This window comes from Terrapene carolina, unplaced genomic scaffold (genome assembly GCF_002925995.2).
Source record: "Terrapene carolina triunguis isolate 2854851 unplaced genomic scaffold, T_m_triunguis-2.0 Scaffold714, whole genome shotgun sequence".
NCBI lineage: Eukaryota > Metazoa > Chordata > Testudines > Emydidae > Terrapene > Terrapene triunguis.
In genome coordinates, this window is record NW_020665065.1 from 2,141,704 (window position 1) to 2,154,330 (window position 12,627).

The 12,627-nt window shown below is 44.0% G+C and overlaps 1 protein-coding gene across 2 annotated transcripts in view; it reads left to right on the plus strand.

Annotated features, from left to right (window-relative positions):
- NPHP4 (nephrocystin 4) overlaps positions 1–12,627 on the plus strand; it is a 100,888-nt gene that overhangs the window by 23,992 nt on the left and 64,269 nt on the right. For both annotated transcript variants that reach the window (XM_024207848.3, XM_029913556.1), the window contains exons 7-8: positions 281–436; positions 10,577–10,713. In XM_024207848.3, the coding sequence (XP_024063616.2) occupies positions 281–436; positions 10,577–10,713 (293 nt within the window). The remainder of the gene's footprint in view (positions 1–280; positions 437–10,576; positions 10,714–12,627) is intronic.

Here is a 12,627-nt window from a genome sequence, read left to right on the forward strand (position 1 = left end):
TTGCTTAATCATAATCTTCCAGAGCCTGTGCATTGTTTCCACTTACCCTGAAGTTGCAGTGTGAGGATTTGTAAGCCCAGAACTCTTAACAAAGCTAAGCCTGAAAAGGCTGCATATTCATTAATGAAAAAAACAGACTTTTTAAAAACAGGTTTTGCATTGCTGATAAAGTGGGCGTGTATTGACACCATCATTCGATCAGCTTCTCCAACGGGCAGCACCATTGCAAGTCTGTCTCTCTGTGTTTTTCAGATATTGCATAATGTTTTCCCCTCTTTAGAGAATAAATACATGATGGTGATAGAGAACACTCACCTTCAGTACACCTTAAGGCCACACCCGCCCCTCGAGACCATGTATCACCTCTTCCCTGAGAATATGCTGGTGTCTGGGCTGCAGAAAATTCCTGGCTTGCTGCTAACACATGGAGAAACAAGTAAGGGATCCTTTCATTCTGATTCCTGCATGTGTAAATCAGACCACAGGACAGTAAGGTTGGCCTAGCGCACACACCAATCTATAGTGCTTGTGAGTTACTCTGCCGGCTTATAGATTTGTGGGCATTTGTATTATTATGGACTTGGCCTGCCAGATCTGGGGATTCAGCTGGACTTTATCTTACTGGCAGAAAAAAGCCCTGTGAGCTCTCTGAGACAGGCCCCAGGTCTTCTCCACCCACCAGTTATTACCGGAGGGAGATCTGAAACACACACCAGCCAGTGTGACCATTGTGGAATGGGAAGAGACGAGACGACCTCTGGTCCCCCAATCAGGGAGTGGGCGAGGGGCTGTGGGAATGGAGAGGAGGGAAGGGGATGCTGAAGGGGACGGGAGAGGGATTATTGCAGAACATCTGGTGCCCAGAACGCACTGCACTGCACAAATGTATTTATTTATAGGGCCTGATTCTCCCAGCCACTGCACCCTCACAAAGTGGGAGCAGCTCCATGAAGGCCAATGGGCTCATGCTGATGTGAGCCGGAGGCGATTCAGACCCACCCATTTTACGTTTACACACATCTTCTGTTGCTGGTTTGTGGTCAAACCTGAGCTGCCAAATGCACCGGCTGCTTCTCGTTACAACACAACTAGTGTGCTCCTGCTAAATACACCAGGTGCCAGATGTGGGGCCCAAGAAAAGCCTGCCACAGCCTAGCAGACAAAGACACACATTTCCTTGGCACCCGGAGGAATAGTAGCAGCGCAGAAGGCATAAGAGAGACCATCAGGGAAATGTTACAGTTTTCTCCACCCCAGTACTGTTACTTTGAAGGGGAAGGGGAAGCTTAGGCCAGCTAGAAAAGTCGGGTTGCTGCTGTTAAATAAAGAGGAGTGTTTTCCAGTGTTTTCCTGTGTATGGCATATAATGTGCTTATCTGGGTGTTTTCAATGGGAAGGGATTTCAAGGTGAATGTGGCTTTATTACACATGCGTTTGCTTTCCTCTACTAACGCAGTACATCAATTACCAAGGCGCTGAATAGATGCAAGCAGTGCCTGCAACACAGAGTGTGTGACGCACAGCGTGTGCTGTTGTTGTAAGTGCCAATAATTAGGGATTATAAATGAGAAATCTAGCCGTGAAAATGTTGTGCTCACCCACAACAGAGCCACAGCGACACCTCCTCTGAGAAATAAACAAGAGAAGCAGGATTTTCACATAAACTCTCTCTCTCAGTGGCCATCTGAGCAAGAATCACTTTGACTCAGCTCTTTGCTGAGGTGCAGCCAACCTTGTCGATGGCTAATAAAACAACTTGCAGACGAGTCTGTTGTGCCTGCTCTTCTGCAGCCTGTGTCACCTCCCGGTGGACATTTCCTTGGGTTTCTTATGGGTTTTAAACTGAAGGTGGGTTTTTATGGACACGTGATGTTTTGCTGTTCTGAAAGGCAGCAGCTTTGTGTACACAGTGTTCTACATTTTCATCATTGGTAGCCCCTTTCCAATAAACAAGGAGGTTAGGGAGCGTTCCCTTGTAAAATGCTAAACTGCAGAGCAGTTGGGAAGCATTTATTTTCACTAACACGTGATAATGAAAGCCTGGACCATCCCTGGATAAATCTCTGTGGGATCCCTTCCCAGTGTGCCTCTTATTCTGTTGGGGGTGAGAGTGGAGTTTGCCACCCTTCCCATGGATAGGCCAAGGAATGCAGCCAAACTTCATGAATGCCCCCAGGTACTTTGGGAGGTCAGAGCCATCTGCTCAGAGTCTTGCGTCTCTGCATCAGGTCTGGTTCAGTATCCCTTGCATGCACCCCCATCACCATGGCCCTTTTGGACTCTCCTTGCCACTCCAGTGCCTGGGCCCCACATGCTGGAGCTCTACAGAGAAGCTAATACAACCCTGGCCTCTAATTTTTCACCTAGACTCCACTGGGCGAGAGAGTGGGACTGTGTGCAGCCCTATCTCTGCCCTGCCCACTCTCCCCTACCCACCTTCCCCTGTGCAGACCAGCCTTCATGTGGCCCAGGGGATGGTGCCATATAAGCAGCTGAGCTCGCCTCCTTCCATGTAGGAAGGGGATTGTGGGTGGAAATCCACATTAATGTGTCTGGAGGAGATAATTCAGGCCAGTTTCAGTCCCTTGACCTGCCAATTGTCAGGACAGAGGCTAATGCACCATCAATAAGGGTCACAAATCTAGTTTCTCCTTCCGTTAGTGCCTCTGGAATCTCAGCCGAGAAGGGAGTGATTGTGACCCGGAGCCATAACCCCACACCAGACCCACAGCACGTGTTCCTGCCAGAATCGTTTTCACGCGACTTCCCTCTGGCTGCAGGGAACATTAGCTCTGCTTTGACTGGGGTAGCAGAGCCTGCTAACAAACAGCATGATCAATTATTCATGTCTCACTGCTGCAGCATATCCCTTGCTTGTAAATAGAGACCCTGCAATAATAGTTTATAGTTTGCTGCTTGAACATTGGAACTGCTCAGCCAGTTTTTACGAATCAACATCTGCTTGAGTTGCTGATGCCTGTCGGAGCAAGGCAGAGTCTGTGCTGGTTTTATTTGGACTAAGTTATGTTATTTTATTATGAATTATATGGAGAAATCATTGGCAAAAAATAAGACCTAATGGGTTACAGTATACCTGAGTTCTTCATGATTTTACAACAAGATCTTATGTTTATTGCTACATCTTAAAGCCGTGTCCTTTATTGCCTGGCCTCTTTTAATTAGGGCACTTTACCTGGACTGTTGATCCAAGTGTTGGGAGGGGAGATAGCGCTGGTTGTGACTAAATACACATGAGGGGTTGTCGTGCATCCCTTCATCATGGTAATAGTTGTGTTAACCAGTGGGACTGTTTAGGTGAGTGAGGATTGCAGAATAGGCCTGTAGGTAAAAGACACCTTAGATATTAATGTCCACAGATGTTTAGTTTTCTTTTTTCTTTTTAGTTCTCAGTCTGTGCATCTCGCTTTTGTGGATCTGAACTGACAAACACAGTCACAGAGCAGAGATGGGCAAGGAGGCAGGGAATGATGCAGCACAGAGACCAATTGCTATAGGATGGAAACTGGAATGGGCATTCCACTGAAAGAAATGCATGCCCAAAGAGATCTGCTCCGGGACAAAGGAACTCTTACTAGAGAGGCAGATCATAGTAGGACTGGGAACAGACCTTTCAGCAGCCAGCCAGTGTGCTGAGGACTGGCTGCCCCAGGAGCTGAGGATGAAAGTCTGACGGCTTTCAGGGAAAGATTTAAGACCCACCTCTTTGGCATTAGCTTTCCTGAAAAGCCACTGAGAATGGCACAAAAGAAAATAAGCAAACTGCTCTGCCTGTTCTTTGAATGGGGAGTTGGAGGGAAGGGAAGATAGAATAATAATAAAAGGATAAGATCAGTCGTGGGAAATTTTTGAGAGAGAAATGGGAGAGGCAAAAGCTCAGTAGTCCATGTGGATCAATCATATGGCTTGATATCATCATGTATTACAGCCCGTTAATACAGCAAAGTCAAAGAGGTATAAAGATAGTTAACAGAAGCCGAAAAAAGCCCATCAACAGCCTAAACATATCGCAGCCCCATACGTAACATCCGCACGACTGCTTGTGCAGCCTGACAAGGCATCAGGTGCCACTTCTGGGAATGAATCATCTGCTAGCATTTGTCTCCTCCACAGAGGGAACGAAAGCACGAGGGCGTGCTGGATAAATGACCTAACTCTGGGCTAATCTTATCCCTGGTGAATCAGCTCTGAAGTGATGGGAACGAGACTAGGGATGAGTTTGTCCTAGTGTGTTTTAAATGATAGCACAGAGACTGCTAAACGGATCTACAGGAAAAGGGAAAGTAAGTGCCATTATGGATGTGACGAGAAATAATGATTCCTTGAATGTATGTCACACCTTTCATCAGAGGATTCAAAGCTCTTTACAGATATTAATTAGCTGAGACTCACCATCTCTCTGTGAAATAGGTAAATATCCTCATTTTCAGCTGGGTAAATTGAGGCATTAGAGAGGTGAAGTGATAGTGGCAGAGGAAGAATTAGAACCCAGTCCCCTGCTTTCACCTCTAGACATATTCCCTCCTTCATCAATGTAGCACATCAAAGTAGTAGAGAACTTGTCACCCTCCTTCCCCCCCGTCGTATGGTTTTGAGAAGGCTGGAGTCTTCTGGTCAACACGTGTCTTTTACAGAGACCGCACTTAGCGCAGTGTTTGAGGCCCCTTGGTGCTACGACACTGCACATCAATAATAATAATGAAGAGAAGGCACGTAGGAGTGAATGAGGAATTTGGCTTAAATTGCTTCATGCAAAGGGTATTGAATACATGGAATAAATTGCCCTGAGAGCAGGCTGAAGCAAAGAGTGTAAATTGTTGGAGACATACCTCAAGTTGTTCTGGAGGAGGAGGGGATGAAATGGTTTGGTAAAAAAAGTGCCAAAGGGAATTAAGGTAAGAGAAAATAAAGGGCTAGCAGGGGCAGCCAGCCATTCATCCCCTTTTCGTAAATTATCTCATTTCTTAACACCTTAAACATCCACCGGGAGCTGAATAAGCTTGACCATTTGACAGTGAGCCCAACCCAGCTGTCCAGTGCCTGGAAGCAGGACTATATAACACTCAAATATTTACACGAGCAATGAACTATGTAGCTTAAAAGCATTTGTAATTTAAGAGAAACCCCACTGTGAAGCTTCGAAGAGAATGAATTATTCTTTGGGGAATAAAAAGAAAAAAATGATCTGGTAGTGTAAAGTTCACCCTGAGCTCCCAAAAGCTCAGGCACATTAATCTGTGCTAATCTGAAACCTCAGGGGAACGTACAGTAACCCAGCAAAATGACGTCGCTTATTTGAAATAACATCCTTGTTCCCAGGCAGCATGCCGGGCTTTGCTTTTACAGATGCCTGACTGAACGGACCAGAACTATTGTGGGGCTGGGGTCTCCCTTTGAACCTGGGATTTCAAAGGACAGTTTCTTCCAAGCGTCTGATCTATCCAGTTGATGGAATGTTAACAGTTGTAATTAACCATTGGACCAGCTTGGATTCCTGGGACGTGATAGATTTTCCATCACAGGTTATCTTCCTGAAAGATCTACTCTAGCTTCACCAGAAATTATGGGTTTGATGCAGAAATTAGTGGATGAGGTTCTTCGGCTTGTGTTGTGAAGGAAGTCCGTCTACATGGTCGCTTTGGGCCTTAACATCTATGAATGGTGCTTGTGGAATCGACTCCACTGGCTACTTGCTCGTATTGGGAAAATAAAAGGTTTCCTAATGTCTAACTTAAACTGTTCCTCTCTAGTTTCAGACTCCAGTTGCCTCTCTCTAGTTATACTGTTTTCTTGAGGTTAAATATCTTGGAAGTATTTTGTACATTCTTTGGAATTTTTGTCTTTCATACAAATGTAATCACAACAGTTTGTATCTTTAATCCTTAAAAGGGACACAGAATCATTTCAATCTAGTCCCCTTTTTTGCTAATTGCTTCTCTTCCTGGGAAACTGCTATAGATGAATGATGGACGCTTTAAGTAACCAGTCAGTTAGTGGATCCTTAGGAGAGATCTTTATAGCTTGTATCAAAGTTATCCTTGTTCACGGCATTGTTCTGGATAAGTGTAGATTTGGCAAGGGCAGTGGGATATGATTCTGATACACCGAAGCCTTACTAATCTTTACGCATGAATTTTCAGAGTTCTGCATTCAGTGGTGGCTTGGTGGCTAAATCCATGTGATTCAGAAAAGTTAAGGGATAAAGACAAGATCATCAGTTCTTCAGTGGTGACTTCCTCTGCTTAGAAGATCCTTCTAATAATAACTCCCATGGATGCCTCTCTTTGAGGACACAGCCATCACGTTATCAGGAAATGTGAGATCTCCAGAGCAAAGGAGCTCTCTACAAGAGCCACAGTCACCACATGCAGAGCTTCACAATGACATGGTTGCAATAACACAGCTCTGGAGATGCCAGGTTGCCTTGTGAGTGCATTAACTGTGGCTAGTAAATAGCCAGTAATCTGAAAAGCTGGAGTAGTGCCACTCTTCATAATGCATGTCTCCAAAGGATTTTCTTTTCCAATCTCTCCCGTTGCTCCAGACTTTGGAGCTCCTTGCTCTTGCCAGCAGGAGGGAGACATCATTTCCCTGTGTCTTTAGATGATTTCCTCAGTGTATAGCCCAGTATCCTTATACATCCGCTGAGCTCTGCCTCTAGCTGCAGAGCATCAGTCCCACCTTGTGGCAGACGAGGGGAACTGTGTTTTAGGCATTATAGTCACACAAAGCCTTACCAATCTGCCTGCTGGGTTTTACTTGCAAATTCAGCTACCAGTCAAACAATTGGCAGAACAAACAATCAAACCAGTACATTGATAGTCTGAGAGGTACCTTGCAGGGAAAATTTAGCTCGCTGCTTCCTGCTCCTCTTTGTTTTTCCCCGTAACCCTAAATCAGCCGCTCAGGTATACAGGGTAGGTACAGTGTGGCGGGGAGATAGACACTAACGTCCTGCAGAGGAAGAATGGTTCTTTGCTTGGTGGTAAGGAAGTGCACTCAGCATCCTCCTTCCAGACACCAGCTGATCACCTGGGGCTGTGCATCTCCACTGCTCACCTACATACAGCTCAGCTGCGGCAAAGGTGCATCAGGTAGATGTGTTATAAGGGAAAGTCCAGCTGAGTTCCATACACCCTCCCCAAGCCCATGGCCACACAGTTAGCAATACGCAGCCTCTTGCAGTCACACTCACACCGTCGTCAGCCTCCGTAAACCAGAGTTTGATCAGCTGCAGCCTCCCGGGGGTGACCTCTGAATCTGACTAGCAGTGGAAAGTGAAGCAGTTTGCAGATGGAAGACAATGATGAGAGACACAATCGCTCTCTGACTCCAAGTCAGCAAGGTACTTAAGCACATGCCTAACTTTAAACCTGTGAGTAATCCCATGGAAATCCTTTCTATTGCCTTTAACATCTTGACTTTCAATTAATTTAATTTAATTCAGTCATTTATTCAGTGAGGCTACTCACATGCTTAGAGTTAGGCATGTGCTTAAGTTCTGGCTGAACTGGGGCCCTGAATAAGGTTAGTCCGGGATATTTGTAAACATCTGACTTCAGTATAAATGTAGTAATGTTATGACCAAATAGCCCACCAATACGCAAGCATGGAGCTGTTCATCCTGCCTATTCCCTGTCACGTCTTTGCTTTCAGTTAGTTAATTCATTTTTAAAAGCCTAACAACGTTACTAAAACAAGGCTAGTGATTTCTTGCTGTTTGATTGTCGAGAAAAGCTTTGTCTGGAAAAGTTAACAAGTTCCTCTTCTTTCTGCTCTTCTCCCCTCCCCTGCCTTAAGCAAAAGAATTAAGCAATAAATACCGCTTGGAAGCTGGACATATAGGAACAGGGTGGTTGAAATTGGTTTAAAATGGGAAGTTTAAACAAAATGTACCCTGTAATTTGATAGACTGACTCTTCAGATAACAGAGTAGATGAAATCAGGAAGGTATATTTGGTTTCTAAAATCAAATTAAGGCAGATTCTCGCTTCACTAGCACTAATTTGTTATGAACTCCCTCATTCCTCACAGCTCCTGCAGCTCTGACTAGCCCTGAGATGTTGTATTATTGAATTCTATTGTCAGGCCCTTTATAGCCTTCAGGGTTTGTTTTTAAGTAGGTAGTGTAGGTTTGTTAATGCTCAACTGTGAGTCATGTGGAGGAGGATAAAATCTTATCCAGGTGCCTTTCTGTGGAAAAAGCTCCTAAGGAAGGTGTTCCTACTCCTTAATTTTTGCTTTCACTTCCCAAAACTTGCAGCCCCCTCCAGTTCCTGCAAGGGGGAATGACTGACCGCCTCAGCAGTGACCACCATTGTAACTTGCTTAGCCTTGTATTTTTAGGGCAAGAGAAAACTCAGCTGTGATTAAAATAAAACAGCTGGAGTTCAGAATACTTGCCATAGGCTTGTCTGGTGGGAAATATATGGGTGATATTCACCATGGACTAAACTGTAGAAAACCCTCCCTAAAACTTGTGGGTATTGGAAGTCAGAGGAACTACTCTTGTGAATAAATGCTCACTCAGGAGAGTAAGAGTTGTACAGTCCAGCTCTCTTGGGGTGACAAAGGGATATTTATATGTGACTTACTGATATTATTTTAATAATGGGGAAATGGTGGACTTGGTGGGACCCTGCAGTACCAAGATCCATGGAAATACTTACCATAAATAAAGGGTTCATTATTTATCTATTTGCATATTTAATCTAGCAATGATCTCTGAATTTCTAAATTTGCATGAAACCTTGGTCTGTTTGCTTAGGTGCTTGGAAAGGTCCTGGTTGCAGTTGTCAATGCTAGAGACTGGCTGTTCCATTTTTAACTGTTTCTTCTATATAGCTTCATATTTCATGCCCTTCCTGTGACCCACGCTTCAACCTGTGTCTTTCATCATCATGGAGCCTAGCTTGGTTCTCTGCCCATTAGCAAAGTGCAGCCAAAACAGAGTAGAGTATGGGGTCACTCAAGTTCAGTTTTCCTTCCAAGCCCTGCCATGCAAAACTTTCTAAATCTGCTGTTGTCACTCTACCACTCTGCACTCAAAGAATTTGCACAGCTTAGAGTTCGGTTTATCCTTTCTGGCATTTCCCCCCAGGCAGTCTTGGTAAGTGAAATGTAATTCTGTACAATAGAGTAGCTGCTGGTCTGGGTTATCTGAAGCATGTGTTTGCCTTCCTATCTAAAGGACTCCGGTATGATCCCTTCTCCTGCTACTGCCAGCAAAGTTGAGGGGGTCGGTCAAAGTAATTCTCCCAGGTTCTCTTAAACATCCACTACTTCCCATCTCTCTGGCTCAAAACTCTTTGCTTGCTGCTGCAAATTTAATAAACACTCTGCTCAAAGTCAGTCTGGATTCATGGAGCAGGTCTGAGCCGTGTGATTCCAACCTCTATTAATCTAGATCAGTGGTTCTCAAACTTTTGTACTGGTGACCCCTTTCACATAGCAAGCCTCTGAGTGGGACCCCCCTTACAAATTAAAAACACTTGTTTATATATTTAACACCATTATAAATGCTGGAGGCAAAGCGGAGCTTGGGGTGGAAGCTGACAGCTTGCGACCCCCCATGTAATAATCTCCCAACCCCTTGAGGGATCCCAACCCCCAGTTTGAGAATCCCTGATCTAGATGAATGGGTATCTTGGGCTAAAGAAGACTCTCTAGTGATACCGTGACCTGCTAGAACAACAGAAGTCAAGAGAGAGATGGGCAATGGACGGCTGCATTCAGTTTATGTCATCCTTATCCTGTTCTTGCTCGTTGGCTGTTCTGGATCGGAATGTAGATTTCATTTTTGGAAGTAGTGGCCTCGTGCATATAAAAAGTGGTGATGCAGCTGGGTGAGGAAGTAAATAACCCAGGAAGGGGCTAGTCCAGGGAACAAGAAGGGCTTATTCTTCCACCCCCAATATTTTTGGCTGTCACATATTCCCTCATTGTCCTTTCCTTGAATATGCAACTGCAGGAGCATTCCGCCCATTGCAACTCATGCTGGCGCTTGAATATGCATTCTTCTCCTCAGATTGCTGTGTGGCACTCTAGCTCTCTCTCAAGCGGGTGCATAGGGATAATGTTGTGGACTTGGGGCTCCCCACCTTGGTACCAGTTAAATTATTGGGCTGACTTGTTGGCTTCCCTAGTGTGTTAGACTCAGGATGGTTCACAGCAGATGTAATAGGAGGAGGAGGAGTACAGCTGGCTTTCTTTCTGGCTGGAGAAGAGTATAAGACGTAAAAAGAAACTAAGCTGAAGAAGTAACAGATGTTCCTTTGCCTTTATAATCTACTTTCTTTTAATGACTAGATTGTAGAATTTGTTTCTGGAGGCATTTTGAAGGAGAAAATAGACTTCTCCCGAAGTTAGCATTTGTTTATTAATTTTAGCTGTGGAAAGATGAGGGCTCATTATTGTGAGTTCCATGTGAGTACCACGTATTTCAGCTGTATTGTCTGCTTTGGTCAGAGAATGGGATTGAATATCAAGGCCATATTTTGTGATATTTTTACGTTCTTTGGGTGACTGCAGTGTAACATATGGCTGGATGTCTTTTCAGATGATTTCTTTCGAAAACCCCACCTCATGAAATCAGTCACGTGGTACTTGGACAAACTGTCCATTAATTTGTACCCTTCATTAGAAAAATTTGAGGAAGAGCTGCTGGATTTACTCAACAGTGAGCGTTTACTTAAGGTACTGTAAATATCATGGCAACATTAGTAACTCCTTTATCATCTTGGTATTTTTATCATGCTAATAAACTGACATTGATAAGAAGGTTTTCATCTAGATGCATATTAATAGCTTTGCTGGCAATTGAATAAACCATATCTATGAATTACTTTGCCTACCATTGAAGTGCAAGCTCTGGGATGAAACGTGGTAGCTGTCTAACAGTGCACAGCAACGCTACACAACAGTTCAAAGCAAGTTGTGCAGAATACCGTATCTAACTGAAGGGTTGTGTAGGGAGGTGCAATATGATTGGCCAAGTGAGAACCTGGCCAGGATCCAGAGAGTAACTTCCCTATACTTGTGAGAAGCACCTTAGGAAATGTAATGACCACAGACAGCAAGACCTGGGTCTTACATCTTTTCCCAAAGACTGCACCAACCTCCCTTTAGCCCGATGGTGAGGCACTGGCCAAGGGCAAGAAACACTGCCTAGTGAATGGCCACCACAATTTTCTAAAGCCTCCGGGCTCTCTCTCAGACTCCCAACCCTGTAATGATCTGCCCCAGCCTTGCTTCAGTCATGGTGTCTGGCCCAGGAATCTTCAGCTACAAGATTCTCCGTCAGATGCATTGGCAATACATGATCGTTAGTGAGCACTGGCATGTCCTTCTCTGGCATACTTCTCCCATTTGTTAAGGTGAGCAGGCGCCACTTTATCTGTCTGCAATGGCTAGTCTTGATACGACTGGTCTCAGACTCTGTCGCCAGACAATGGACAGGAGAAGAAGCCTTTGCCCTGAACTGCTCAATCAGTGTGGGGTTTGTGCAAATGCCTAAGCCCTGCAGTATTTGGAGGTAACACAGGTAGAAGATAGGCATGTGTAGCTGCCAGTTTTATTTCTGGCTAAGTCAGCAGATCACCGAGCGTGGTATTGGCATTGCCTACAGCTGATGTTATCACACAGCATTTGTGATATAAATCCCTGCAGTCACAATCCTGTTATTAAAGCCCCAGGTAGCTAAAAAGGAGGGATTAGGCACAAGCTCCTGATTCAGTATTTAAAATAATTATTCAGGGGCTTAAAGCACAGCCATTTTCCTTGAAATACAGAAATATCACTGGCCAAAAGAGGAGCTATTTCTGCAGTGCTTCCAGTTCTCGGTACTATTGTCCCCCCAGGATAAAAAAAAATCCCTAAAAACCAGAGAAGCAAAAAAATGGCATGTTTGCACGATGAACTGCATTGTCCTCTGTCTGTGCCCATCTCACATGATTTACCACTTACCCTGTCCCAGCTGAGGAGGAATGTGAAAGGTTTAAAATTAGCAGTGGGCCTGGGGGGGTTTTTTGGTTGGGTATTTTGCAACAGCTACAGTACTTTTGTTTTTTTCCACAAAATTATTTTGAGACACAAAAAACAGGCGATTATTTTAGTTTTAAGGAGCAAACAAGGAGAAAGTACATTAACGCTGTTGCTTTGTTTTTGTATAGAATAGAAACATTTATACAAATGGCACTAGCACAAGATTGCTGCTTTAGGGATAGTGTGCTCATTTTCCACCATGAAAGTAATTTTATTATGTTTTAGCATTTTACTTCTTGGGTTTCTTTTTGATCATCAGAAAGCTGTTCTCCGTGGTTTATGTTTTGAATATTCAAACACTAATAGGTTGCAGTTTGGTCAACTTGTTTTGATTAATGGGAAGATAAAGGAACTTTAAGGTTTAATGTTCATTTTCAAATATCATATAATTTAGTAAGCAATAATGACCGGGAGGAAAATCCTTGTTTGTTTGTCATATTTGCTGTGGATTTTCTGTTAAGATAAAACACTTTAATATCTAGCAATCACTCTGGGGCAGGTTCCATTTTTATGACTTTATGATTAATTGCCTAAATTTTCCTTCCTAATCTTCCAAATGCCACTTCA